The sequence below is a fragment of the Balearica regulorum genome, chromosome 3, assembly GCF_011004875.1.
Source record: "Balearica regulorum gibbericeps isolate bBalReg1 chromosome 3, bBalReg1.pri, whole genome shotgun sequence".
NCBI classification, from domain to species: domain Eukaryota; kingdom Metazoa; phylum Chordata; class Aves; order Gruiformes; family Gruidae; genus Balearica; species Balearica regulorum.
This window is the reverse complement of record NC_046186.1, coordinates 51,516,310-51,543,664: the sequence shown is the minus strand read 5'-3', so window position 1 is coordinate 51,543,664 and position 27,355 is coordinate 51,516,310. Positions and strand designations below refer to the sequence as shown.

General features: G+C 44.5%; 2 protein-coding genes across 3 annotated transcripts in view; both read left to right on the top strand.

Annotated features, from left to right (window-relative positions):
• Nucleotides 1-6,970, top strand: part of SLC22A16 (solute carrier family 22 member 16) — a 36,903-nt gene extending 29,933 nt beyond the window's left edge. For both annotated transcript variants that reach the window (XM_075747895.1, XM_075747894.1), the window contains one exon: nt 2,744-6,970. In XM_075747895.1, coding sequence (XP_075604010.1) covers nt 2,744-2,823 — 80 coding nt within the window. In that variant the 3' untranslated portion in view covers nt 2,824-6,970. The remainder of the gene's footprint in view (nt 1-2,743) is intronic.
• Nucleotides 6,971-10,387: 3,417 nt separating this feature from the next.
• Nucleotides 10,388-26,983, top strand: DDO (D-aspartate oxidase). Its single transcript, XM_010298462.2, has 5 exons — nt 10,388-10,641; nt 15,285-15,488; nt 15,682-15,790; nt 16,588-16,764; nt 19,139-26,983. Exons 2-5 carry the CDS (start codon nt 15,317-15,319, stop codon nt 19,704-19,706), a joined length of 1,026 nt encoding a protein of 341 aa, XP_010296764.1. The 5' UTR covers nt 10,388-10,641; nt 15,285-15,316; the 3' UTR covers nt 19,707-26,983.
• Nucleotides 26,984-27,355: the final 372 nt, after the last annotated feature.

Below are 27,355 nucleotides of genomic sequence, written 5' to 3'. Positions count from 1 at the left end.
TGTTTTCAGAAGTCAAAGTATTATTTTGTAAGGATATTTAATTTAAATTATCTTTTTTCTAGACTAAATGTGGTCTTAGACCACTGTGAAATTAAAATTGTTGCTCCAGATAGGGAGGAAGACATACGATAAATGGTGGTAAATCTTTTTTTGAAGTTATTTATGGTAGCTGTTAGAAGCTGCTGGCTGTACTGTAGTGTTGGGAATACTTAGAGTGTTTGACTAAGCAGAAAATCAGACTTTAAATTAAGTCAAGTCCCTGAAAAAGCAATGAATTGAAGCAGGTACTCCTGTCAAATTTACTTCAATTGAGCTTAAACATACTTAAATACTTTGTACAATAGTACAGCTTAATCCATAAGCATTTAACTTATTGACTATATCAGAAGAACATTTTCTGATGCTGAATTATATATGTAAAATAGTACATACATACAAAATGTGCACATTTGTTACAAGCAAGCAAAGGGCTAAATTATGTCAGAAGTATTATGGAGAAGTATGCCAAGATGAGACTGCAAAAGACTTGCTTTAACTAAATGTGAGTAACTTCATTGATAAATGTGGTCACTGCCCCTGAAAAGGTAGATGACATTTGAGAAGTCCTTTTGTTAATATACTATGACTTAATTGTTTCATATTCTGTCTTCCATAGGAAGTATTGGAAAATGCTTTGTAGGGTTAATGAGAAGGGAAACACACTGAATTAGTTGACATGCAGAAGCTCTCACATTGAAAAAAGAAAACTAACACGTGATGGAATAGAGTTAAGAGAGCTGAGATGAAAAGGCAGGAAAGATGGTGGTGTGCACGCTTACAGAATAGTCAGAGTCTGTAGGGGAATAAAAGGTAGGTTTATGAGTAAGGAAAACACGAGAAGAATGCAAAGTGTCTGAAAGACTACCCAAAACAGAGGACACACACATACTCAAAGGACACAGTGTTGCTTTAACCTTGTTCTGTAGGGCATCAGCAGTGACCCTGTTCTCATTAACTCCAACTGTACGGGTATCCATAAGCTGCAATATCCTCAACAGCCCTCACTGTCCTCAGATATAAACTTACGGCAGCCTAAAGGATGTGCATGAGACAGGTTATTGTGGAATAGCTGCCATGTGTCAATTCATCCTGTCTTACCATGGCAGAAAAACATGTTTTAATAGTGGAGAAGAGTTTTGACACTTGGAGGTGAGACTTTAATATTTTGAAATATATTTTTAAATATAATTCCTGCCACATATACAAATAAATATGAGGATTTCCCTAGTTTGTCACTCGGCACCATTTCCTCTGGTCCTATTACTGCTAGGATTTTTTTCTAATTTTTCATGTTATTTTATTTTCACTGTAGTTTGTAGTATTCGACAGTATTTTGCTTAATTTTTAATTTCGTCAGCCTCTATATTTAATGCATGTGCAAGAAGAGGAGTGTATGCACCAGTGTGAATCCTATTTCTCAAAAGAGTGCTTGAGACATGCTGTTCTCTTCTTTTGGGGTGGGCAAGAGCAGCACGGTGCATTTGCATGAAAATAGCACTGTTCAAGGTTACAATGGAGAATTCCTATTTTAGAGCACCTTTCTGACTTAAGGAGAAAGTCTGGCTTAGCTGCAGATGGTAGCTGGCCAGTTCTTGTCTCAAGCTCTGTGTGAAAGACATAGGTATAGAAATTCCAAATGCTCTCTCACACACTTGTAAAGAAAGTATTAAACAAACAGGGCAGACCTGGAGTCAGCGTAAGACAAGATAAGGATAATACAGTATCAAAGTGCACAGTCATAAAATGGAAAAACACTGAGGCCAGGCATGATGTGCTCTGTGGAAGCATTTCTATCAAGAGAGATTTGGGTCATTTATAACCTGACTTTGGAAGAATGTCAGGGATTTAATGCTGTCCTGTACTTCAAAGGAGGAAAGTGTGAATTGTTCTCATTGAACAAGGCACAGAAATGAAGGGAAGGAAAAGATACTCCTGGAGCATGTGTGTGCTTCTGCATCCACCCCACGATCCCAATCCTTGCACCACTTGTGCTGAAGTAAGCTGTTGTTACGGAACTCTGTACACTATGGACAAATTCTAGATGTGATCCCAGTGCAAATGTCAGTAGATGCCTGCACCTCTTACAGATCTTTGAAACTGCAGTTTAGTAAAGTATTCCTGTTGAGTAGTAAAGTATTCCTGTTGAGATCTAGATTCATTATCTGCTGAGGTGCTCTCCTGAGCAGGGACGTGCACTTCTGTAGCTCCAGGCCAACAACGATCCATACTGAGAAATCCTGATCTGGCTGTGTGCAGGGGGAACAGGCACACAGGTACAGAGGAACAGGTTCAGGAGCTAGAGCACAAACTGAGATTGCAAGTGGCAGGGAAATTGTAGATCTATGAACATGCACGTAAAAATGTATGCAACCCCAGAATCAGTTCTTAAATACATACCTGATAGTAGAAATACCTAATGAAGATAGATGTATTTTTTTTCTCAAGAATTATTCCTGTTTGCACTGTGGTGATCCCTCATGGAACAAAACACTTCACTTGCTCTTCATTAATTCTGCTGCATAATCTTTCATTTATGCAACAAAAAAAGGCAGATCTTTTGTACAGCCAACATTTAAGACTTACGATCTTTGCTTTACATTACATTTCCTTGTGCTTTATTTTAAATGTACTTTCAAGCAAGATCAAAGATACGCATAACTTGAAAGACATTTCTACCTTTACAGCTACTGTTTATTTCTTCTAGTTGCTTGTTGGAATCATGGCTCTTCTGAGTGGAGTATTAACAATAATGCTTCCAGAAACACTGGGAAAACCATTGACTAATACTTTGGTGGAAGCTACAGAAATGGGAAGAAACAAGAAAAGCTGTTCAGGAAAGATTCCTTCAGCACACAGTGGTGCGACATTAGAGAAGATAGAGATGTTTGGTCAAGAAAGAGTCCACACTGAGAAATAAAGCAACAGCAAAATGGCTGTTCCCAATTTTAATCTTTATATAATTTATAAGATATTTTTATTCAAGAAATGTGACTGCTCTACAATATCTGTGCCTTTCAATTTGTATCCAGTCTTGCCTTTTCAACAGAGCAAGTATATAAAAGCTTATCCACATGACTGAGGTACTGCAGAAAATTTGATAGGATTTCGAGATCCTTTAGAAAACCTATCAGACTTGCTGTGACCAGTTGAAATGACTACTCTAAATGTTGGAACCTACCCGATTACACATATGTAAAAAAATATGCCAATTCCTTGCTTCACATTTTCTGCAGTTCGATTTTAAACCACAAAGTGCCCTGTCCGCTCTCGTCCTGTTGCAGCTGACAGTTACAGGCTTGAGACTTCAAAACATGGTAAACTCAGACAGTTGTAATTCAAGAGAGAAGCCTTAACATTGCATCAAGTCATATCAATAATTTCAAAGTCTAACTAATTTATTCCTTTTTTTTTCCCCCAAATTTTCTACTAGAAAAGGTGCCATTGCTAACAAAGGAAAGTATTCTGTGGAACAGCTTCTGACTGAAAAAATAATACTAAGTTTGCAAAATGTGCAAATAGTTTCTGTACTATTCATTCTGTTGAATGGCAAATGTATTTTTATTAGTGGTTTAGAAAAAATTGTTCACTGGATCTACTGCTGGCTTAGTAAGTTCTAGTTTAGGTAAAACTAAAATGCGTGATGCCTTTGAAAGTCATATTCATTCCAGACCATGATTTCAGTGCTCCCCTTCTCACTAATTTCAGCTCAGATCTAGCATCAGATTCTTCATAACTTTCAAGAGCTACACCAGCAACTTTGCCAAACGCCTCCGTGAAGGTCATCTCAGTCCTCAGTGGAGCAGAGTAAGTGGCAAATGGGTCTTACTCAGGCTCTCTGCACAGAGGTGGACTTAAGTTAGTAGACACAGTATCTACACACCATTTTTCTCATAGACCAGCTGAGTGTAGCTTCTTTTTCCTTATACCACACAAAATCAGTGAGAGAAAGATAACTTTAAAAATGGTAGCTGGAGGACACTGACCAATAGAAGAGTTACCAGTTACTGTAGTAGTTTTAGTCAAAGTGTCTGCAAATGTCCCACTGTTGTTACACCTCAGGTGTGCATCGACACTTACTTGCTGGTGCAGTGATGGTGCCTTATGACTGCGGACCACAGAAAACTGATAGATAGGAATGCATCATTCTGCCTGCTAGTTTTATGGCTTCTGTCCCACCTCACCTTTTTCAGTCTACCTCCAGACCTGGGGGTTTCTTCCTTGCCCGAGGATCTGTATCCTCTTCTCTTGGCCACCGTTGGTTTGAAGGGGGCAGCACATGAAACTTCTGCGTGTTGGGGTTCAGACAGCTCTCTCTTGCCTGGGCTGTGTGAACCCTGCCATCCCTGGTTTGAAATCAGAGTTCTCCTCATCTTAGGCACCTACTCTCATGCTAGCTGGTTATGATCTCATCAAAACAAGTCTTCCGTTGTTTACTTCTTTGCCATGTACCCCCAAATAAGACATCTATATTACTGTAGATAAATATTCTATATACTGTAGAGTTTAACGGTCACATTTTTCAATTCTATCTGCACAATCCTATTAGTTTCAATGACTTCTGAAACCAGAATAATGGTTTACATACCCTTATAAAAGATTTTTTTCTTCATTGCACTGTCCTAGAGTGTCAAGTAGCATTTTGGTCCTGGTATTAGGACAAAATCATACCCTATATGAGGACTAACATGCTTCAAAGCCAAGCAAAAATTGGGAGTTTTAAGTTCAGGGAGTTTCTGTGGGAAAGGGATCTTCATGCTCCCTTCAAGTCTGTGGGTGTTCCAGTATTTGCAGAGATATATTAGTTCAGCGAAAGCTTGTGCTTAGCCTTACCCGCATGAGTAATCCCATCATTATTCAGAGAACGACTTGAGTACATACTTTGATGACTGAAGATAGGATTACTCACATGCTGTGGCTTTTTATTTTGCTGAAGAACAGACCTGGTATTCTTCCACTGCTTTCAGATCCCCTTCCACTTCCCAGAGCAGAACAACTCTCCTTATCTGCAAGATCTGTTGCCAAATGTTGCATGCCCTGCCTTAAACAGGGGGTTAACCATACTAAAGAAGAAAATGTCATACAATACACCTAACAAGGAATTAAACTGGTACTGTCTGCCATCACAACCCCTACCCACCACCCCTCAGAGCTCCAAGTAATTGCATTATTTTGGGGTTCTTTCACACTGATACTCCCTCTTTTATTAGTACCAGGTCCTATCTTAAACTCCTTAGTCTTGAGTGCTGGGGACAGTACAGTCCATTTCTAACAAGGTACTAAAGAACAATTAAAATTATTTTTTTCTACTTCCTTACTTGCCAAATAACTGATTTGGGTGTTACCCTGCTAAGAACAGTCAATGCATGTTATGTGCTCCTTTGACTTGAGGGATTTGGGATCTGGTCATCTGTGATTGGTATACATAACGTAAACAACAACAACCCAAAAAAACCAACCAACCAACCAACCAACCAAACTTAAATGCACAATGATAGTGAGCAATCCTTCCAGGTTAAAACTTAGTGATGATTCTAAAACACAATGTAGCTTGATGGCTTTTAACCCTGAAAGCCAGTTTTCTTCTGTCACTGAAGTCAGTTGGTATTTGGTCTTTGATTCAGGCAAGACCTGAATTTCCCTGAACTAATGATGTTACTTTTTTCCTTGGAAATAAAAAATTTATTGATCTACAGGTACACCTTTCCACAAAAGCTTAGAGGATAGCTTAGAGGATGCCTTGGGGTGTCCTATTCTCTAACCTGAGGAAGGGTATTACTATAAAAAAAGGAAATAGCATGTGCCTATGTGTCTCTGGCATTTCTGTTTGCTTGGTTTTTCCATATGGACAAAAATAAGTTTAACACTAGTCGTACATTATAAACGTAGCATACACACGGTGAGTTGATTTCTTTCTCTTAAATATTCATAGATTATCTAAATCTCTCTCAAGAGAGCACTGAGTTTGAGAAAAATGCTTCTGTTCCTGTGGGCCATATTTTCCTCTCGTTGCTCATAAAAAGAATTCCTTTTCATAGTTTCTTATCTGAGTCCTTAAGTTCTTTTGTTTGTATTTGTCATCTCTATCTTACTGCAAATTTATTGTGCTGATCAACGTCTCTGGAGTTACACAATGGTTTTATGAGACACTGGATTAGAATTTTTATCTGTCTTAATTGCTGGTCACTATTGCACAATGGCAAATGTATCCTAGTCAAGTGCATTGATATAATATTTTATTAGACAGTCTTGCAATTTGTTAAGAACATACCTTCTGGGTTAAATATAGGAATGAGAGCAATTATCATTACTTTAATGATAACTGAGAAAAAATAGTAAGTAAATGTGTTTGATATTTTGAATCTATATTTTAAAACAGATGTATTTTCTACTATAATAACTGACTTCAATTTCTTTGTGCAAATTTCTATAGTTTAACCACCTATGTAGAAAAAAAAACCTATCCAAACTATGTGTGTTCAGTGTCAAATGCTTTGGGTGGTACCCTGAATGTCTGAACAAGGGAGCGAATCCTGCCTGAAGGCTGAGGGCTTTTGTGCAATGGCTCTGAGGAAACAGAAGATGGTCTGACATCCCAGCTCTGGGATGGAGGAATTTGGCATTCTCCTCTATCTGTCCCAGCTTATTTTTACCAACTCCTTACATGCAGTCACTTAGGAAGCCTCTGTAGCATTGGGCTCAGCAACATGCAAGGCCTGTGAGTGCCTTTTGCAAGGGCTTACGGAATGCAACATTGCTTGTGCCACGGAGATGATGCCAGAAGGGCATTTGTGGTTGCAAAAAGGAAGGTCTGGATTCATCCTGTACCCTTGTACAAGCATATCTTAAAGATGCTTGTCTGAAGCCCAGAACAGATTCATAGGGGAGAAATTAAACTCAAAGATTAAAAAAAAAAAAAAAGAAAAAGAAAAAATGAGTGCTGAAAAAAGAACAAGTTTGTTTTATTGGGAAAAATTCTAGTAAATGCAGTTGAGCAGTATCTGCATTGTTAAATCTCTCATGAAGAAAGGTTAGAGCACATCTAAGTACTGGTGACCTAATAATTTTGTACAAGATTCTGTACCAGGTGGAATGTGCATTTGGGTAACATGGGGGAAGTATGTACTCACGGGAAGGAGTTTGTTTGCCTAGGATATGTGGGTTTAGTACAATAGATGTTAATGATTTTTTAAATGTGTATTTATTATCTGCAATTTTGTGCAAGACTAAGGTCAAACACATGTTATTTATCTTTACACCTTCATGTAATTTAATGAACTCCTATCACCAACTCTTAGTTTGGTACATGCTTCCTTGTAGGAGCTGGGCTGGAGCTGGGCTGGTGCTTTGGTGTTCCATGGAGCTCCTATGGTTTAGGCTGGCAATTATCATGTGTGTGTATTATTTTCCCTGTTTGCAGGTGTAAACTGGGGTTTGGGTAATGTGTTGGGTGGTGACTATGACAAAATGTGCATTAAAAATGTGACATGTTTTGCATTTGCAAGAATAATATGATTCTTTTTTGCCTTTATTTGTATAAGCTGGCTGGGGCAGTATTCCTCTGGAAAAATTCAGTGGACAAAAATAGCTGCAGATATTGTAGAATGGGTATGAACTGATCAAAAAAAAAGGAGTAGTGACTATAGGAACGACAAAACAATATAACTTGTATCCAGTTGCAGTTCAGTGGATGTGAAAACTAACTGTAACTTCCTCATGCAGGAATTGGAGTGGGCAGACAGTGCAAAGAAAATGAGAATTACAGCAATCTATAGCCCTGTTCTTTGTGATTTGTCCTCTTAGCCCTTCTCAGGAACCTATTTATTTTCCACTTCCCTCAAATCTCTAATTGCTGCAAATTACTCAATTTTCCATGCATATTTTATTAATCTTATGTTTTCTGATCAAGTTATATCCATCATTTGGCTTTATTGTTCATGTTTTAATGGCTTCATATGTCCTTGCCAGGTCCTTCCCCCCTGAAGTTAACCATAGTGAATTTTTTTTTTTTTACAATAAATGTTATACAGGAGATGAAAAACATTAAGACCAACTCACCAAAAGCCTGTTCAACTGTTTGTTTGCTAAAAGTGAGAAATTTGAATCATCTCTGGTATTAATTTCAAGAGCACTGAGTTCAATTAGCCTGAGAAAAATCAAGCCTAAAAAGTATATACCTCAAATGGGGAAGTGTCCTTTTTTTAATAAGACTGATATATTTAAATGATTGCAGAGAGATTTGTACACGAAACCAGCTCTTTTGAAGAAATTTCTATCCGAGGTTTCTGAATAATCAGCAGTAATGGGGGATATCTCATTTAGTGACAAATCAAGTCTCCTCTCTCTGCATTCCTGCCTAACACACAGAGGCTTGGATGCTGCTTGGGTGTTTGTTGCAGATGAGAGGTGCTCACAGGCATCTAGTTATTAACGTTGCCTCATAATGTTTTGTGTGGAGATGAACTGACTTGCACAGGGATAAGAAAAAACCAGCGCCAAGGGGCGATCCCTGTGAAGATGCTCCCCATTGTCTCATTACCGGTGATGAGAATGACAAGCAGTTTTGATTGAGGTGATCAGAAACACAGCAAAAGGACCAGGGATAAATGGGCAATCTCTGAGTAAATATTTTCACAAAGCTTTTCAAGAGGAATGTCAGCATTGCTGGTTTCTTCCTCATATTGAGAGAATCCCCCCAGAAGTAAGTAAATAACATGGGAAAACAGTAAAATGGGAGCAGCTTAACCTCCTTGCTGAAATGATAACTTGCCATGGACATTGATGCTTGACTTGATCTTTGAACTGGTTAAAGAAGTGGCAGAGAAGTGATCCATGTCATTCATGAGACCAGAAACAGGTCAGCACTGCTGTGTTCACAGAGGTCACTGCTGTTTGTCGTTATTGCTCTTGTCAAGAGAGTACACAAAGCAAAGGGAATGCTAAAGTAAAGGGAAACACTTCTATATTCTATATTCTATATTGTCCTGTTCATTTTAGGGAACAGCAAGGGTAAGAAAAACAATGGCAGCACTAAAAAGTTGAAATTTATTTGCCTTATAGATGCCTGTACGAATAAACAAACATTTGTGGTGAGAAGTCACACATCTACATTACATAGAAAGAGATGACAAACAAGCTCTTCCTTCATCCTAAAATATGGCAAAACACAGTGTATTCACCCTTCCAAAATACTTTAGCCCATGGAGGAGGAAGAGTTTCTCAATGAAATTATGCTAAGAGTTGGTCTCACAAGCCAGCATGTATTTCCTGAATCTTATTCTCAGGAAAAGACACACTGGGAATTCCCTGAAACATTCAGCCTTGCATAAACAGCAGACACAGAAAATTTCAATCCGAATTGTTGAAATCTGGCAAAGTTATAAGCAATGAGACGTAGAATTTCAGGAGGAGAAATTTTAATCTTAGCTGGCACTGTGACCTCTGATTTTATTTGAAGGAGGACAGATTTCTATATCTCAAAAGCTCCTCTCCAAAACTATTGCAGATATCCTGCAGTTACTTAAAATACTGTATGCTTTACAATCAATACACCAAGCCTATCAACAATCTCATTTCTAAAGAATCAAGCCTTCTTCATTCTTCTGATGCCTTCCCTGTCTCATTCAATACCCTCTTTTCATATCTTCTCAAAACATTCAGAAAAGTCAAGCTATACTATAATTTTGGCAGAATTATTCCTTGTTCCTTTCACTGTTAAAGGAAAAAAACCCTAAAAATTATGCATCTGAAAAGGTCAGTGATTACGTATGTGTAATATATCACAGCTTTAGTTTTACTCCTTAAGAACACAGCTAGACTGGGAGGCGAGAACAGGTGGGTCGCGTGTTGTGTACACTGTTACTGTATTCAGGGATGAATGCTCTGGCAGTCAAATATTAGCCAAAGTGTCCTGCAAGTGGCAAATGCCCTGGAGCCAAGAAACAGTGGTACACAAGTTCATCCTAGTGATCCTGCAGACAGGTTTGTTTTCGATAAAGTTGTGTTTTTCCGACGAAAAGGGTTAATTCAAACAGTCCTGCCTGGTTGTGCTCGTCAGGCATTTGCAGTTTAGCGGGGACTTGTTCTTCATCGACCTGTGATGACTGAAGTGACCAGGACACGCTGCACTATTGCCATCCTGACTGCCAGCATGACTGCTCAAGCACCATGGCAATCTTAAGGCAACTTCAGAAACATTCAGAACATAATTAATTGCTTGTAAGAAAAGAAAAAAAAGACAACATATTCTGCTCGGGACAGTGGGCCCCCATGAGCCTGCTCCGGAGCACACCGGTCAAGGAAAAAAGTTGTTGGCAGGCGGCGAAGGACTCGGCTTGGGCAGCGCCAACGCGCCGCTGGCGGGCTCTCCCGGGAGAGGTGCCAGCGCCGGAGGCGGCCTTTGGCCGAGCACAAACGCCTTCAGCTGCGGAGGGACGCGGAGCCGGGCGCTCGGGGAGCGGCCTCGGGGAGGGGGAGCTGCCGGCAGCCCCCGCTTGTGCCCCCCCCCCTCCCGGCAACGCGCTCCGGCTTCTGCCGCGCCGCTTCCCTGCGTTCTCCGGGAGGGCGACCTCTTCCAGGCAGGAGCGGGAGCCTCCTCCTCACCAGGTATTGCCTTCTCTCCCCGCTTGGTTTTTTGTCATACCGTACTTCCAGTCGAAGGGGGAAGTGTTAGGTGATGGAGCCCTTTCGCTGCCGAGGGCCGGGGAAGGCGCCCGCAGGGGCTGCGCAGGGACCTGGGGCTGCCCCGGGGACCTTCCGCCGGGCACAAAGCTGCTCCTTAAGCTCAGGCGGGCAGAGGTTTAGGCCACACATAGAAGCGTCCGCTCAGTAAAAGCGCAGCGGCTGTCACGGCTGGTTCTGGCGTGAGCAGCGAGCCACAGAGTTTGGCAGGGTTGCAAGATCCCTGCTGCGTGCTAAACCTCAGCTCCTTCCTGCTTCCCTCCTCTCCCCACACAGAGAGGCAATGGGCGCAACAACCCCCGGCCCCACGGCAATGGGCAGCGCAGACCTCTCCGGTTTTGGAAAAAAGCAAGAGTCTTGCTCACCATGTAGGTGCTGCTGGTGGAGGTTACTACTGTTGGTAGCTTATAGCCTCTGTGTAACCTATGCTGCTTTAGGAGGTATTGCCTGTGCATGCATATGCAAACAGCTATCTGAAAAAGGAGCTGTGGCCTCCCTGGTAGCCTCCGGTCTCTGTGACGGTGGCTCAGAGACACCTGCTTTCTGGTGATGGTGCTTTAGGTGCACCTAGCAGAGAGGCTGAGGAGGTCCCAAGGAGGCTCGAGCATCCCTTGGTCGGTGAAAAGAGAGCATCCTCACCTTCCTCCTGTGGCAGCTCCCCAATGTCCTTCTCACAGAGCAGCCGAAATGACAGAAGAAGGACCAGGTCAGACTCAAAAGGCGAAAATCAGGAGCCCCTCCTCAGCAAACCCCTGGGAAGGGATTGAGCTTCATCAGTGTCTGTAACTACTTTTAGCAAAGAGCTTGGCAAAAGCCCTTTCTGGGGTCAGGTGAGGGGAAGCAACACCAAGGGTGCTTGTAAACTGGGGAAGTAAATAAACAAAAGAGTAGTCTGCAAAAAAAGGAAGGGAGAAGGTGTTCCATGTCAGGCACAGACAGGGATGGTGGGCACAGGTGGACGAGGAGCCCCTCCAGCAGTTCAGAAAGCCTGGAGACTTTGCTCCCTGGTACCACAGGCTTCAGGCAATCAAAAAAAAGTGTTTCAGAACTTCTGTATGGTGAAGTTCTATGTTAGTTTAAAAAACACACACGACTTCAAATGTAACAGGTTTTGGTTTTCTTCAGTTACATCCATTTTCTGGTCAACAGTTCAGCTGGACTTTTTCAGCTGTTCATTTGGGTGTGTAAACACACTTAGTTTGGCAGGTCAGCCGAGTTGCGACACACGTGGAGAGCAGCCAGCCTGCCGGGGAAGCACGCAGAGGGAGTTGGGCCACAGGCGAAAGGGGTAGGGCGAGGGGCCATGCCTGTGACGCAGCGATGCCGAAGCGATAGCGTTTGTGCAGCTCTTCCAGCTGAGGGATGCCGCTCTCCCAGGGCCCGTTGCAGCCTGAGGGGCAGCCTGGAGGGACCATGGGCCAAGAGGCTGCAGCTGGCAGTGGATGTGCGTGTTCCTCTGTGTGTGAGTGCGTGTATGTGTGCTGAGGACCAGCGTATTTATCCATATTGATCACATCGTTCACTGCTAGAATGATGTGGAGGCTGAAGGTTAGCGGCACTCAGTGGGGATTCACAGCTATGTGAGGCAAGAAAGAATAAAAGGACTCCCTTGCGTCACATGAGGCTGACATTGTCTCTTCAGCTGCTGGAGTTGGAAGATTGAGTCACATCACAAAACACTGCAATATTTTGAAAAATAATTTGTTCTGGCCTGGGAGGAGCAGGAGGGTGGCAGGGGCACGAAGCCCACGTCATGCGCTTTGCTGGGGAATTACAACTCCAGGTGGCTCCGTCTGGCTTCTGTCCCATTCTTCTGACACCAAGAAAGGACAAGGAGCTAAACAGTACCTGACACCCTTCTCCTCCCTCTCCACCAGTTATTGCAACTGATTTGCCTTTTAAATGCTGGTTTTTGCAAAACCCTCAGAGAAGGCAGTGAGTGAGAAGCGTCACCTCCGCTGGCACTAAGCTGGCCTGCCACATCAGCTAAAAATAGTTTCTCCTCCTGTGCCCTCCCAGCAGGTGCAGGGCTCCCTGCTGAGGCAGGCTGTGCTGCCAGGGCAGAGCCGCAGGTGAGTCTTGCACTCGTAGCCGGGTCAGTGGCTCTGCAATGCCTGAGCTGGGCTTGCTCATACAAGCTGAGTGTAGCCTCTGCTTTGCACCCAGTTAATTTTTGGCACATTAGCACATTCAGACTTGATGTGCTCCTGGACTGCGGCAGTAAGTGTTAGAAAAGCAGCGTGTTTGATGGGTGCCTGTCATGGCCGCCTGAGCCGTTCCCGCAGGCTCCAGCATTGCCAGCAGCCCCTTCCCGCCCTCGCTGGCTTTTGCAACTTTGGAATCAGTTGATATTGAACTGGCTTGTCTGCAAAAATCCCATCCAAGTTGGGAAGATTTGTGAAACTTGAACCTCCGCCAAGCCGCAGCTCCCCTTTCATCCCTGGTGGCAGGGAGGTCAGTCAGGAAATTCAATCTCCATCACAGTCCAAGGGCTTCAGTGAACAAGAGCGGTGAGGGGCAACCGAAAGCAGATCTCTGGCAGATGCATAATGTACCCGTCGCATATGTTTCAGCAGGACTGTGGTCATCCAGGGACTGCTGGGAGGCTCACTGGGCGTGCTGACAGTCACACGTGATTTCCATAGCTGCCAGTGCTGAGCAAGGTTTGTTGATAAAAGTGTTTAGAGACCTTTCTCAGAACCAGTTGTCCTAACAAAAGTAATTTCAGTATTATTAAAACTCCCCGAATTCCTTGTTACTCTTTTTTTTTTTCTTTTCTTTGGCTTTTTTTTAAAATAACAATTACTAGTGCAAAATATTCTGGAGACTGGTAGGGAAGCATACGCTGTCCATGCTCTGACCCTCCGCAGGCGTTCCTGGTGCGGGTGGCTGAGGCAGCCCGGGGCGATGGTAGAGCTGAGGAGTGCAGCTTTTGTTCAAATCAGCATTTTTTCAGATTGGGTTTGTGGGTGACAGTGATGCAGGCCAGCGGTTCCGGTTCAGGGTTCATCTCTACACCTGCACTGGGTCCTCTTTCCCTGCTGTGTGGGCACTTTTATAGTCAGCTTGTCAAGGAAGATGTAATAATTAACGGGAATAAACTTAAGCATTGCACTGAGAGGAAGAGGGGTTGTAACAACCCTTGGCTGCGATGCAGAAAGTATGCAATGAAAAGCAACAGTGCCTGGTCATTTCTCCCTTCCTACATAGTAGGGATGTCAAATTTTAAGTAGTAAAACCTCAGGGGTAAGTGAGAAGCTGTGTGAAGAGTTATGAGCAAGGATCTCATAAATAAACCCGACCTATCATAATCCCACACAGTCTGTCTTGCCTAAACTTACATCAAAGATGCCAAAAGCCACAGGAAGATGGGAAATCAGCCCATCCTTGTAAGTGCAGGCACTGGTTTCCAGAAAAGGTTCCCAGAAAGCAATTAGTGAGGCTGGATTTCTACAGTCAAGGAAGAGCGAGTCCTGTAGGAGAAGGCAAGACTCTAAGGGAGCTAGACTAAAGGTCCATATCAGTCAGCATCTTCTCCAAGAGTAATTATTGGTAAATACTCCAGGAAAACTTAAGAGCCATAGGCAAAGGAGATTCTCCTCCTAAGTCCCTGCTTACCTTTTGGCAGTAACCCCTCAAAGGAGTGCCTGAACCCCAACACACCTGTTTCCAAGCCACTGATGGATTTATCACCTCTGAGATTGCTCAGTCTCTTTTGGGCCCATTTAGTTCCTGGCTTTGGGGAGTTTGGAGTGCACACTGAGTTCCATGGTTCAGTGGTGCTTCATGCCTCCACCGATGTGAAACCTGTTAGCTGGCTGTGGCCAGGCGCACAGGCTGGCACCTCGCTGGCATGGGCAGCCAGGTGATTATCAACCAGGAGCTGTGTGCCACTCACCAGGGAAGGTCTTGAGCTCTGAAACTTGGCTAGACAAGGGAAAATAGAGTCGCTGCACCTCCAGGAGTACTCATCAACAGTTGAGGATGCTGAGGAGTGGAGCGGAGCTGCTCCAGGACCCAAAGCAGGTTATAAAGCAAGGCAGAAAGGGGCAAATATACAGGGTTTTGGGGCAGCGAGACTGGCTGGCTCCTGAGGACCACTGCATGCTGCTGGGAGAGTGGCAGCCTTGGATGCTCCCGAACCTGTCTGCAGCAGCAGGTCATGCTGGCAGGTACAGGGGCTGAGGAGCACCAGCTAGGGAGGGATGGGTTGGAGGCCTCCGGTCACTAGGGGCACAAAATTCCCCAGGATACAGGTGGCTTCTCTTCCCACGCTTCTCCCAGCCTAGGCATCAGAGCCCAAACAATTTTTGGAGTCATAGAATCATAGAATGGGTTGAGTTGGAAAGGACCTTCAAAGACCATCTTGTCAAAAATTAGTCATCATACCAAAGGTTGGTGATTTTTTAGTACTCATCTCAGTCTTGGTTCTCTGTGTGTGGCAGTTAGTCTTCAATTAGCTGTCCCAGGGGGTTATGTTACATCTTGTGTGCGTAGTTTATAGCCTGACGAGGGTGTCCAGCAGCGATATTGATGACACAGGTTACATTATTTCCAAATGCACATAGGTGCCTCTCTCCTCTGACTCTGCACCCCGGAGATGGCAGCACCCAAGGTCGCAGTGGTTGGCGCAGGAGTCATCGGCCTGTCCACAGCACTGTGCATCATGGAGACTTGCCCCAGCTGCTCCGTGACCATCCTTTCAGACCAGTTCAGCCCCAACACAACGAGCGATGTTGCAGCCGGGATGCTCATCCCTCACACCTATCCAGGTGCGTGCAACCCGGCATGGCATTGCCCACGGCACCGCATGCACCTGCGTGCCCGGGTGTGCAGTGATGCACGGAGGTTCAGGAAGAAAAGTACCATGCCCTGCCTTCCCCCTCTGTCCCGTCTCCTTGTGCTGGCTTGTACACTCTTCTTTGTGTTTTCCCTCTCTGCATGTTTGGTTTTGTTTACATGCAGGCACACCGATCCACGTGCAGAAGCAGTGGTTCAAAGAGACCTTCGCTTACCTTTTTGCCATCAGCAACTCAGCCGAGGCATCAGAGGCTGGCATTCACCTGGTCTCTGGGTAAGAGCAGCCTTTGGAATGCATGTGCTGTGTGCTGGGGCAAACAGAGGTTTTTCTTGCTGGAGTTCAGGCATATTCCTGGCTTAGCTTTTATGACCATCTTTCCCAGAAACTGCATTGCAGCTGCTCAGGAAGGACATATTTTCAAGCAAAATTCATGCATACGTGTGCACAGAGAAACCACTCAAGACTGACCTGCCCTAAAAGTCTTTGAATAATTTCCATACTGCCATGCACCAGTTGCTTGCAGCAGGGATAGTCCTCATAGGCATGGGACTGCAGGATCTTCCAACTTCAGCAACTAGGTATAGGGATGCAATTGGAGTGTTTGTGCGTTGGGGGTATTTTATGCTGCCCACGATCTACACAGAAATTCACCTTTTGGGAAGGTTGAGGCTAAGCACTCTGTAGCTTTATGTCTACCCAAAAAAATGTCACCAGGTGTGCAAGTGGCCCCACATGAAGGTCCAGCCAGGGTGGCCGCAGCCATGATGGGGACACTGTAGGAGGGGACTTTGTACTTCTACAGAAGTTCATACAGTATATCTGGAAGAACTCTCTCCAGTTTAGTTCCCCGAGTGTCACCCTCAGGCTTGGCTGCGGCAGTCCTCCGCATGTTTGCCAAGGTGCGTGTTGCAGTAGCAGGCAGCAATGTTTCCCTGTTGCTTTTAACCTTGCAGAGCTGCACTGATGAGCCGAATGTTCCTGAGTTCTTGGGTTTGTGCTAAGATTGTCATGACATGTGACGTGGAGCAATAGCGGCTATGTTTTGCAGCTTTTTATCTGTGTCCTTTTAGCTGGCAGGTCTTTAAAAACACTCCCGAGGAAGAGTTACCTTTCTGGTCAGACGTTGTCCTGGGATTTCGACTGATGTCTGAAGCAGAACTCCAAAAGTTTCCGCAGCACCGATTTGGTCAGGCCTTTATGACACTGAAATGTGACTGTCCACCCTACCTGCTGTGGCTGGAGAAAAGGTTGGTTTTCCTGCAGGCTGGGCATGCAGGGAGGAACCCAGGCGGAGGAACTTGGGGGGAGCTGGGGACTCCTTGAGAGCCTTAGCTTTGAGCAAAACTGGAAAAGGGCTGTTTCTCGCTGGGGAAAATGCAGCAAGCTATTCCTTTGGGAAGAGCACTAGGAATGAATAACCAATCTTTCCAAAATGTAAAAGGCCCCATCTACGCAATGTCCACTTTCTAACACTGTGGCTGTACAGGTCTTAAAGTGGGAGAGCTTCTGGCACAGGACCGACATGGCCACAGGGGCCACACTTGGACAACCAGACCTTGAAAGTACATTGGGAACCTTTCCTGTCCTAAGAAAAAGTGCAGGTGCTCCTCATTTGCCAGACTTCCCAAATATATCCCTCTGTTCTCGAAGATAAATCCAACCCCTGGGAGAATACGCATGTCTGGGAAGGTGTCTTATTTGTGAAGACTTTGCACTTATGAATTAGCTGAACTGATTCATCTCAAATTTGGTCAACAACCAGAGTAATTTCTTAATCAAATAATATCATCTTGTAACAAACCTTTTGGAAACATTTGTCTGCATAAGATGGGTGATGCACTCACTCTGAGGAGTCATGGCTTCAGAATTCATGCCTGGATTGACATGAAAGTTAGATAATTGGGCAATTTCCAAATTTCCAAGTTTCCCCAAAATACGTGGATTTCGGAGAACCATAGGAGAGGCAGGATGCAGAACTAAAAAGGTTCTGCCACCGGGGATGTACATTTAATCAATTTAAGTACCCCTAAAATGAGCAAATAGCTGTCTACACTTGAGAGAAAGTAATAGGCTGCAAGCTGATTTGAGGTTAAGTAAAGAGACGTGTACCGACACCGTGATACAAATTGCCAGCTCAGCCAGTTGCTTGGATGCCTTTCATTTCACTGCAAAATGTGAAAAAACGTTTCTTGTTCTAGCAGCCAGCCAGGCTGGCAGTACTCCAGTGGCACCAGTGCCACGTGAGGTCTGTGCCGCCTCCTCGGTGCACACGCGCTGTCATGTTTCATTGCGTAACCGAATCAGAGATTTCTCCTGAAGCACAACTGAGATGTTCAACCCATTTGGTATCTGCCACGTGATTTCTGCTTTCTCCTTATTCCTGCCTTCTTATTTCTCAAAGGATGTAGTCTAATAAGATGATCATGCTCCTTTTCTTTCTCTTCACTCTGGTGATGAGAAATGAGAGCATATTAAACATGTAACTAATTCTCAAACCCCTAGTGACCTGAGCAGTATTTATAGACCATTTTTGTCAATCCACAAGGAAAATTGTGTTTGTGCCCACCTTGCTGGTCCAAAAATGGACTTCAGGAATTTTTCCTGCTTGCTTACCTGAATTCAGGAGTTTTCAGCAGGTTTTTTTATTGGTGTATTTTTATAGCATGATGGCAGAGTCCTAATTACAATCCTTATGAGCTCTCCCAGCAATTTGCCCAGCCAGAGCTGCTGCATGAGATGCCCCCTCTTCTTCTTCGTAGCAAGCCTCACTGTCCTGCAGCACCCAAACCCCAGTCCCCAGAGCACCAGCAAGTCTCCTGACTTGCTAAAACCCCCATACAAGACCCCCAGTAACTGGATCCAGCTGACAGCATGCAGTGACTCCATCTCACACCAACGTTTTTCCATGGGGAAGGGTTTCAAGCTCCAGGCAAGTTCAGGGTGGAAATTGGCTTGAAACTGAGCTCAAAGATGAACCTCGAGAAGGGGTGAATTTTACTGAAGAGCAGACATGGATTTATAGTGCTCTGAGCTGTCCTGGGTGACTCCTGGCTGCTGGTCTAGAAGGGTCTCCTGGGTGTCCCAGGCCACAACTGCCCGGCCTGTGGGGACGTCCTGGGTACCCCAGGGCTTCGCACGTGGCACTAGATGACTAAGTGGCTCCTGGTGTCGGGGGGGTGAATTGGGAATGAATGCAACGGTGTGTAATAGGCACATTAAAAGGGGTGTAGAATGATAGCAATGTCACTAGAAGTCACTAGTAGTTGAATAAATCTGACATTTTTCAGCTTGCTTGAGCTGTTAAAGCTTTGTACGGTTATAGCAATGAAACAATGAGACCATGAGGACCTTTCTGTCTGTCTAGGGTCTTATGCCAGACCCTTCTTTAATATGAATCAACTCGCTGTATCTTTCCAGCCCAAACAAGCTAAAAAATAGCTTTGATAAGACCAAATCAGACAAACAGAAACCCCATGGCACGTTCTTTGCTTTTTGTCCCATCTGTTGTTTGGTTTTGATTGGTATGTTAAAGGCAATCTATCTCATTTACTTAATGTGCATAATAATTACATGAGGATTTAAGGGGTTCTTTTCTGCCTCACTTCTGGAGTCTTTTTGCAGGTTGAAAGCAACTGGTGTCCAGATGTACACCAGAAAAGTTGCAGACTTGTGGGAGCTGCACAGCGAATATAACGTTGTCGTCAACTGCGCGGGCATTGGAGCCCAACAGCTGGTGGGGGATAAGAAGCTCTTCCCCGTCAGGGGACAAGTACTCAAGGTTCGTGCTCCTTGGCTGAAAAACTTCATCCGGGATGGAGATGGTTTAACTTACATCTACCCGGGGATACACAGGGTAACCCTAGGGGGAACCAGGGAGAAGGAAAGCTGGAGTCTCTCCCCTGATCCTGGCACTACCAAAGACATCTTTGACAGATGCTGCTCCCTTGAGCCCTCACTGCGGGGAGCTCAGGATATCAAGGTGAAGGTGGGCCTGAGGCCATCCAGGTGGTGCGTGAGACTGCAGAGAGAGGTGTTGAGCCAAGGAGGACTTAAGCTCCCGGTGGTCCACAATTATGGGCATGGGGCAGGTGGCTTTTCGATGCACAGGGGCACAGCCAAAGAGGCTGCTCGCCTGGTAGGAGAGTGCATTGCTGCTTTGCAAGGCTCCTCATCAAGGGCCAAGCTTTGAATCCCAGAGGCTCCTTTTCCATTTACAACAGGCTGACATTGTATCCTAGTAAGAGCTTTGGACTTTTATTCCATTACTAGATAGAAGGACGCTAAGACAACAGCTTGTGCCATTGCAGATGCTCAGTGGTATCTCACCAGCTTCCAGCTGCCACCTTGGAAAGTCATGATGGGTTGATCCAAGTATTAGTCCAGCTGTCCTTCTCCATCTGGCATTGTTTCTGCCCTGGGCATTTCTCCTAGCCTCATGTTAAGAAGAAGGCAAGATATGTAGATACTCTTCACGTAACAGGGATCAGATTGCTGCAGTATAATATCAATAACATAAATTTAGCATTTCTTCATCTAAAGGGTATTGGATGCACTAGGTTCAGATTCAGTAAAAACTAGTTCTCTCCTCTTGCACCAAATCGAACCTAGTATTGCCCTTGGTCCTGCCATCTTGCTAAAAAACTTTACCATTTTCCCTGTGGTTTACAAGGAAAAGAAAACCCTGTACAGTGCTGCATTACAGTGCTCCAGGTCAGCTCTTACAGAAAGCAATGTCAGGTCACTGTCATGCACAGTGACCAGGCAAGCATGATTTTAAGAGCAGGTCTGTTACACTGATCACCGCATTTGCTCATATTGCACCTCAGGGAACTTTGTGTTAAGTTTCTGCAAGAGGAGGTTGCCCTGTATGAGCTACAGTTTTGTGCACCTTTTCTCACACTTGTTTGCAAATCTCCTTTTTTTTTTTCCTCCGAGCCCCTCAGAATTTGATCTCAGACACAGATGACTTTTCCCCCCCAATAGCAGCGTTTGACATGGCCTGTGTTCCACAGAAGAGGATTTTTCAGGGTGGGCTTGGGAGTGCAAACATCTCTCTTCTACATTGCATCAGCGCTAGCTGCTTTCCTTGCAACAGCTGATATGGATAAATCGGTGACAAACCAACAAGGATCTTAACACCAGCTTCAGTTTCATAAGGGAGAGAAGAGCCATTTAAGACTAGATAAACACTCTAAAGACAAATTTGTCTGTAACTGGACATGAGCGAGCTCCTCTGCCGCTGTGAGGAAGCTGAGCCGCCGGCACCCAGACCCTCACCCCATGGCAGAGGCTGAGCTGGGCCTTACACTCCCCTCAGCAATTCAGGCCCTTTGATGTGGCTGAAGATAGTCACTCCCCAAAATCAGAGCTTACCATCAAAGTACAGGTCTGACTGTTAGTGATTAAACCACTCATTAGATCCTAAAAGGCTCATTCAAGAGCGTTAGCATCCACTTTTGACTAGGTTTTTTATACTTACAAAATAAATCAAAATCCTTCAAGAATTCACATGATTAAAATTAACTGATAAATAAAGTTCTAATAATGGAGCAAAGGTCACTTTTGTAGTGTTTCCTTTCATAAACAAAGGGGTTTCTTTCATTTGGGATGGCCTGACAGGGCCAGGAAAGGCCACATTCAGACATGGCTGCCAAGTCCTGCTGTTGTCACAGGGGATGAGGACAGTTATCCTTCACAAGGGACAGTGGTACGAGAGGGCAGAGCTGCTGGTTTTGGCAGCAGTGTTGGTGTAGGGCTTGTCAAGCTGCAGCTTTGTCCTCAGCTAACATGGAACAAAAAAATACATGGAAAAAGAACATGAGAGTGGACTATTTTTTTCTTAATCTTGATTTTAAGCTTAAAAAGTAACAAACATTTGTAGCTTATCCTGGAGCAAGAAACGCTACTAATGCTAATGGTGTGCTCACAGCCCCATGAGAAACCAGAGATCTGGTTGTGCACTTCTGCTCTGCAGGGTGGCAGGGTTTGTTCTAGTTTACTTCTAAGAGTTGTCTGGTTGATAAAAATGTCAAAATAGGTTCAACAGCAAGGCCCATCAGTCTGGTGTCCTAGCTCCTAGCAGTGGAGAGGACCACTTCTAGGCATTCCTAGCCCTGGGGCTTCCTCAACTGAGGGGTAGCTTAGTCCTTCACGGCTCTCAGATGATTTATCTTCCACGCATTTGTTGGATTGCTTCTGAAACCATGTATGGCACTTCTGTAGTCCCTGAGATCTCGTGACAACAAGTTCCATAAGGGGAGTCACTTCTTTGCCCAGGAGCAGAGCTTCTTGCCTTCGTGTTTGTCTTGAACCTGGAAACATCATTTGATGTCCCTTTCTTGCATCTTATGAGAAGCTGTGACTAGTTATTCTCCATGACCTTTCATGAATTTATAAAGCTGTACCATACTTCCTCTCGGACTCTTCTTTCCCACCTTGAAGAATCTTGATTTATGTAACTGCAACCCACATAACGTCATCCCATATCTTTGGTCTTCCTTTATACCTGTTCTCGCTCTACCATACCCTTTTTGAGATGGAGGGACCCGAGCACACAGTACTCATGGTAGGAGGTGAACCCAGTATTTAACTGATGACATCTCTCTTCCATTCCTAATAATTTCTAATAATCAATTGCTTTATAGTCACTAATGAGCTTTTAACTGACATCTGACTAGAACTACCTAATTCCAAGATAGCTGTCCTGGATGGTACTAGATGGTTCAGAGGCCATTGCTGAGACTGGGTAGTGAGGGGGTCTTCCTCCCAGTTCAGCCATGTGTTTTCCTCTGCTGTTACCAGCACTGTTTCACCTGCCATTTCATTGCCCAGCCTCATGAGAAGTTTTTGCAGCTCCTTGCAGGCAGTTTGCATTTCACTACCTTGAAGAAGCTGGTACCACCAGCAGTCCAAGCCTCTTCACCATTTGCCACCTGACCGATGGGTTAGCACTGGCCCTACTACAGATCCCTCTAAGATGTCATTGGTGACTTCACTGTGAAAAACATGATTTATCCTTACCTCGTCTCTCTATCCTATATGCAGTTGCTGACTCATGAGAGGATCTTCCCTCTTATCGCATGCCAGATTAGCTTCTTTTATGAGTTCTTGATGACAGATGTTATTAAAGGCCTTCCAGAAGCTGAGCAGATCATACCGAGCGGATTGCTCTAGTCCGTAGCCTCACTGTTTTCCTCTGAAGCCATAAGAGGATGGTGAAGCACAGCTTCATATCTCCTCACTGCAAAGCTCTGCCGATTCTTCCCTCTTAGTCTGTATCTGCCCTTGCTACTATTCTATTATCACGGCTTTTACTATTTGCCTGCTACAGGTGTCAGATTTAGTGGTTTGCATTTCTCCAGATCCCTCATAGCACTTAAAAGTAAGTGGTGTCACGTGCCATCCTCTTTTTTTTCCTTTGGCTGTTTTAAGTAAAGGGTTATACACCAGCCTTAAGAGTGCAACAATTTCCCATTAGCGTTCCTTAAAAACCCATGAGCGAGTAACATCTGCTCCTCATGAATTTGTTACTACCCGTTACATCTATTTGTTCTAAACTGTCATCTAATGGCCCTTCAATCTGAGGCAGCTTCCCTGCATTATCCCCTTAACAAATGGCTCAGCCGTGGGAATTTCACTAAGCTTTTCTGTGCTGAACGCAGACACGAGTAATCTGTTTAGCTGTTGTGTTAGGGCTTGTTTTCTCTCAAACTCCGTTGCCACTCCTTTGCTGCATACCCCGGTCACCTGCAGACCCTCCAGCACGCTCCTTGCTCCTGCTGCGGTAGGGGAAGGTTTTTCTCTATTAGCAAGTTATTTCCTCAAAATCTTTTTTAGTCTGCCTTTCTGTTTCTGCTTTTAATTTGACAGAGTTCGTGTCCTTTTCCATTTCCTCATTTGGACGGGATCTATTTCGGTTCTTTCCCATGTAATTTTTATCATGCTATTACAATGAGCCAGTAATAATCTTTCTTCTGGAAAGTCTCTGATATTTTAACACCCTTATATAAAAATCAAGCATTTTAGTCCCACATCTTATTCTGAGACTTACAGCAAATAGAAACAAGTGTACATTCAGCCTCATTGCTCCAGCTCCTGTGCCTTGTTGAAAGTGGCTTTATTTGTCCAGATTGTGCCTTGCCTTTTCCTGCTTACTTGTGGTTATAAAGATGTCAAAATGGCACCTTTAAGGACATGCCATCATGAACCCCTGCTCCTCTTTGCCTGCTCGCTTCCCCCATTCTCTAGCTTGAAATTCCTTTTTAAATCTTACTCTTTCTTGCAGGTGCTTTCTTCCCGGCTAAGGTCACACCACACAAAGGCTGAGCATCCTTACTCAGGAGCCTCAGCTTTTTGTTCCAGAGACTTTCAATTTGCCAAGAATATGTTCTAATATTTTGAGAATAATTGCACATCCTGCCATTATTTTTCTCCCTAGGCATGTAAAATTTAAATATTCTAAAATATATCCATAGATACATAGTGATGCTGCCCTGTGCCAACTATAGACCTACCCACAAAGGGGAGTCACAACGTTTTGATGCTGCAAGCAGGCTTGCTGACACTGACCAGCTAGTCTGTGGGCAGCTAGTCTGCCGAGATGAGTCCTTTCCTGCTTCGGCTGCCCAGCCTCGGCTGTCAGTCTCTGGCAATATCTCATCAGCCATCCCTGAGTTTCTGCTCCTCACCCAAGAGAAGCTGAAGCGAAGATATGGCCTGTGATAACTCTCCAGCTCCAGCTGAAGCTGAGCCAGCAGCTGAGGAATTTGCAAAACTCCTTTTTGATCCTAAATCTGTCCATGCTGTTGCATCAGCTCCATGGATTAACAGTGGAAGGTCATTAAACCTCCACAACTTTCCATGCTGATGAAAGACACCCTTAAAGAAAGACTTAGCTGTCACCTGTGCAAAGCATTTTATCCTTGTGCCGTTTCTTAAGCTCATGTGTGGCTGGACAAAAGTTAACCGGACCGTACTTGAGTTATTTCCTTCTTATCCGCATTTTCTGATCTACATTAAATAGGCACTCCTGGCAGATGGCAACTGATCTGTCACACTCACAGGGAACTTCAAAGGCATAATTATGGCATAGAAAGGGAATGATTGTATTTTGAGACATTTCTATCAATCCTTGCGATTGCAGACAGCAGATGGGCTATATGATGGATTTTAGAGCTTGAGCACAAAATAATAGTTTTCTGCAATAGGGAGTTTTGCTGATTTTCTTTGCAGAAACAAAGCCATAAAGACATATTGTCTCAATATAGGCTTTTGCCTATATTTAAAACAAATTTGCCAAATTTCTGAAAAAAATACAGGAAAATTGGCATTCACCATTCATTACAATTCTTTTCCAGTCAAATACTATTCGAGACCAACTTCAGTGTGATACATTCAAATTCATTTGGAATAAATGTAGCACTTACTTAGAGAGAAAATCATGGCCTGAATCGAGATTTGTATTGTTTTCACCTCTTAAATCCACGTATATGTTGTACGGGGCTTTCTTTTATCCTGCATTATTCCCTATTTTCCACCAGAGGGAGATGTTGGATCAAGCAGTTACTGCAGGAGACCCATCTCAAAGAGCAAACGCGGTGATGCTGAACCCAGTGGAAATGTGGGAGCCCGAAGGGCTCCCACATCCCTATAAGGCTTAGAGGAGTTGAGCGCTGCAGTAGGGCTTAAGACATAATCGTGAATCACTTTGGGCCGTAAAATGTCCTGGGGAATGATTAAAAAAAAAATAGATTGAGGAAATGGAAACATGAAGGTAGCAGCACACCAGAAGCTGCTGTTAATAAAAATAAGGTATTCTAATCCTAGACAAAGCTGTTGCTATAGCAGCATGTCCCAGAGCTTTTTCCCACCAAAAGGCTGGAGGGAAAACCACCATCTTGGGTAGCCAAGTGTCCTTGGTTCCTCGTGTTGCGGGGAATTGGGGTCCTCCAATCCCTCGAGCTGTGCCTGGGCTAGACATCCCGCAGGGGTTCTCTGCGGGGCTGCAGCCTGGCCCATGAGCCCGCTGCCTGGCCTGGCTCCCGGTGAGCCCACACACCGCTCTGGGTGCTCAGGTATTAGAAACTATCACTGGTTTAAGGATGATCCCAAATGGTCTATTTTCTTTCTGGAAATTTTCCCCCCACATCTGTATTTGTCAATGAAGAAGTCAAAGTAACATACTTTGGAGAAGGAAAAGTGGACATGAGTCGAAACTCAGCCTTTGAGGAAAGGGAGCAGCTGGGGAGAAAAGAAAGTGGAAAGAAACTTTTCTGAAAGTGAACAACTTCATAAAAATGGCATTTCCAAATGTAAAAGAAGCTTCAAGGGAATCTTTTCCCTGTGTTTTGTTTTTCCTCCTTTGAGAGTGTCTCACACCACTGAGAGCAGCCAGCACTAGGAGATCACTGTCCCACATTGCTTTCCTCCCTTTCTGTTCATGTCCACTACCTACCATGGGGACAATGTATTTCTCACCTTATAAGAGGTGTGCACCATGTGCGTCACATGCCGTGCTCCTGTGACTGTCACCTCTGCTGCCTTTTTATTTAACTTCTGCAAAGTCTCAGTCAACCAGCTGATATCCAAGCCTATACTTACATTTATGAGCCAAACAGGGAACAGGAGGCTTGTTTATTTTCTGTGTCACTAGAGAATTAAGCAGCCGAGTCAGCTGCAGGTGTTTCTGAAGGACCTGCATATGCACTTCCAGTCGACTTTTTGGCTAAAGTGAAGGTCTGGAAAACAACCCTTCCCTCAGGGGATGCCAGGGAGGGAGCCTCACGCTTGCTTTCCTCCTCAACAAATGAGCGCATGGTTGGGCTTCAAGGAGATGAAGCCTCTCCTCCCCACACACCTCCCAGCTTGGTGAGCCGAGCGGTCTCCTGGTCGGTGGGACAGCTGGTCTCCTTTGAGAATGCAAGGAACTAGGTTTGGGCTTCTCACATCCCATATCGCTGAGACAGTGGCTACAAGAAGAGCAATCCCACTTGTAGGTGTGCTTTGAATAAAGCAACTGCTTTTGATTTTTGAAATAAAGAGGCTGAGGCACCTAAAGTCCAGGAAAAGACTCCAAGAAACAACCGGCTTCTCCACAGTGGTTAATGATAGCTTAATATTTCGCTGCAAATGAGTTCTTGAAAAAGCTAGGTGACTCTACAGCAGTTCTGTTACCTCGTTCTGTAGCAGTTCAGCAGGAAGGCACAATCAAAGCATACATTAAAAGACCTTGAGAAGCACTGGCTACCCTGCTTCTGAAAATCCCTCCGTAAGCCTTGGTGGGCAAGGTCCGCATCTTTTCCGTGCGGTGAGAGTATCTGCACAGTGACAGCACTCCAGGAATAATCATGAGGTGAATTGCCACAGAGATTTGCAGCAGGATAATTGCCTCAAACAGAAGGATAAATAGCTTTTTCTGGCATTTAATGGGCCTCTTAAGTGAACGGCAATAAACTCTAAGCGAACAGATGTTCTCCCTCTTTTTTTGTCCTCTTGCATCTCATCCATAATTACGCACTAAAATGTTCTTGTCTGGGTTGCTGAGAGCAATCTTGCCACTGTTTGTCTTCACGGTCTAAGGCTGAGCACTTCAGCCCAAAGACTGAGCAAAAAGCCCTCGCTTCCTAAAGGCTCCTGTCACTGCACATCAGTGATCATCTTCTTTAAGCCTGTGGGAGGAGTAAGAAGTTAGTGGGAAAATTTGCCTCTTCCAACCGCTGCTCTGCAGGTCCCAGCACTGGGGCGTCTCCCTGCCTGCACCCGTGCCCTGGGCTCCAGCCAGGAGGTTCCTGTGCTCGCCTGGCTTCGGGCATTGACCTGGGTACAGCTCAGACTAGTTGC

Bases quoted from the DNA above. Each gene is read 5' to 3' on its own strand.
- DDO (XM_010298462.2), top strand. From the start codon at position 15,317: ATGGCAGCACCCAAGGTCGCAGTGGTTGGCGCAGGAGTCATCGGCCTG. The intron at 15,489-15,681 runs GTGCGTGCAACC...GTTTACATGCAG, and splicing joins CATCCCTCACACCTATCCAG to GCACACCGATCCACGTGCAG. The intron at 15,791-16,587 runs GTAAGAGCAGCC...GTGTCCTTTTAG, and splicing joins GGCATTCACCTGGTCTCTGG to CTGGCAGGTCTTTAAAAACA.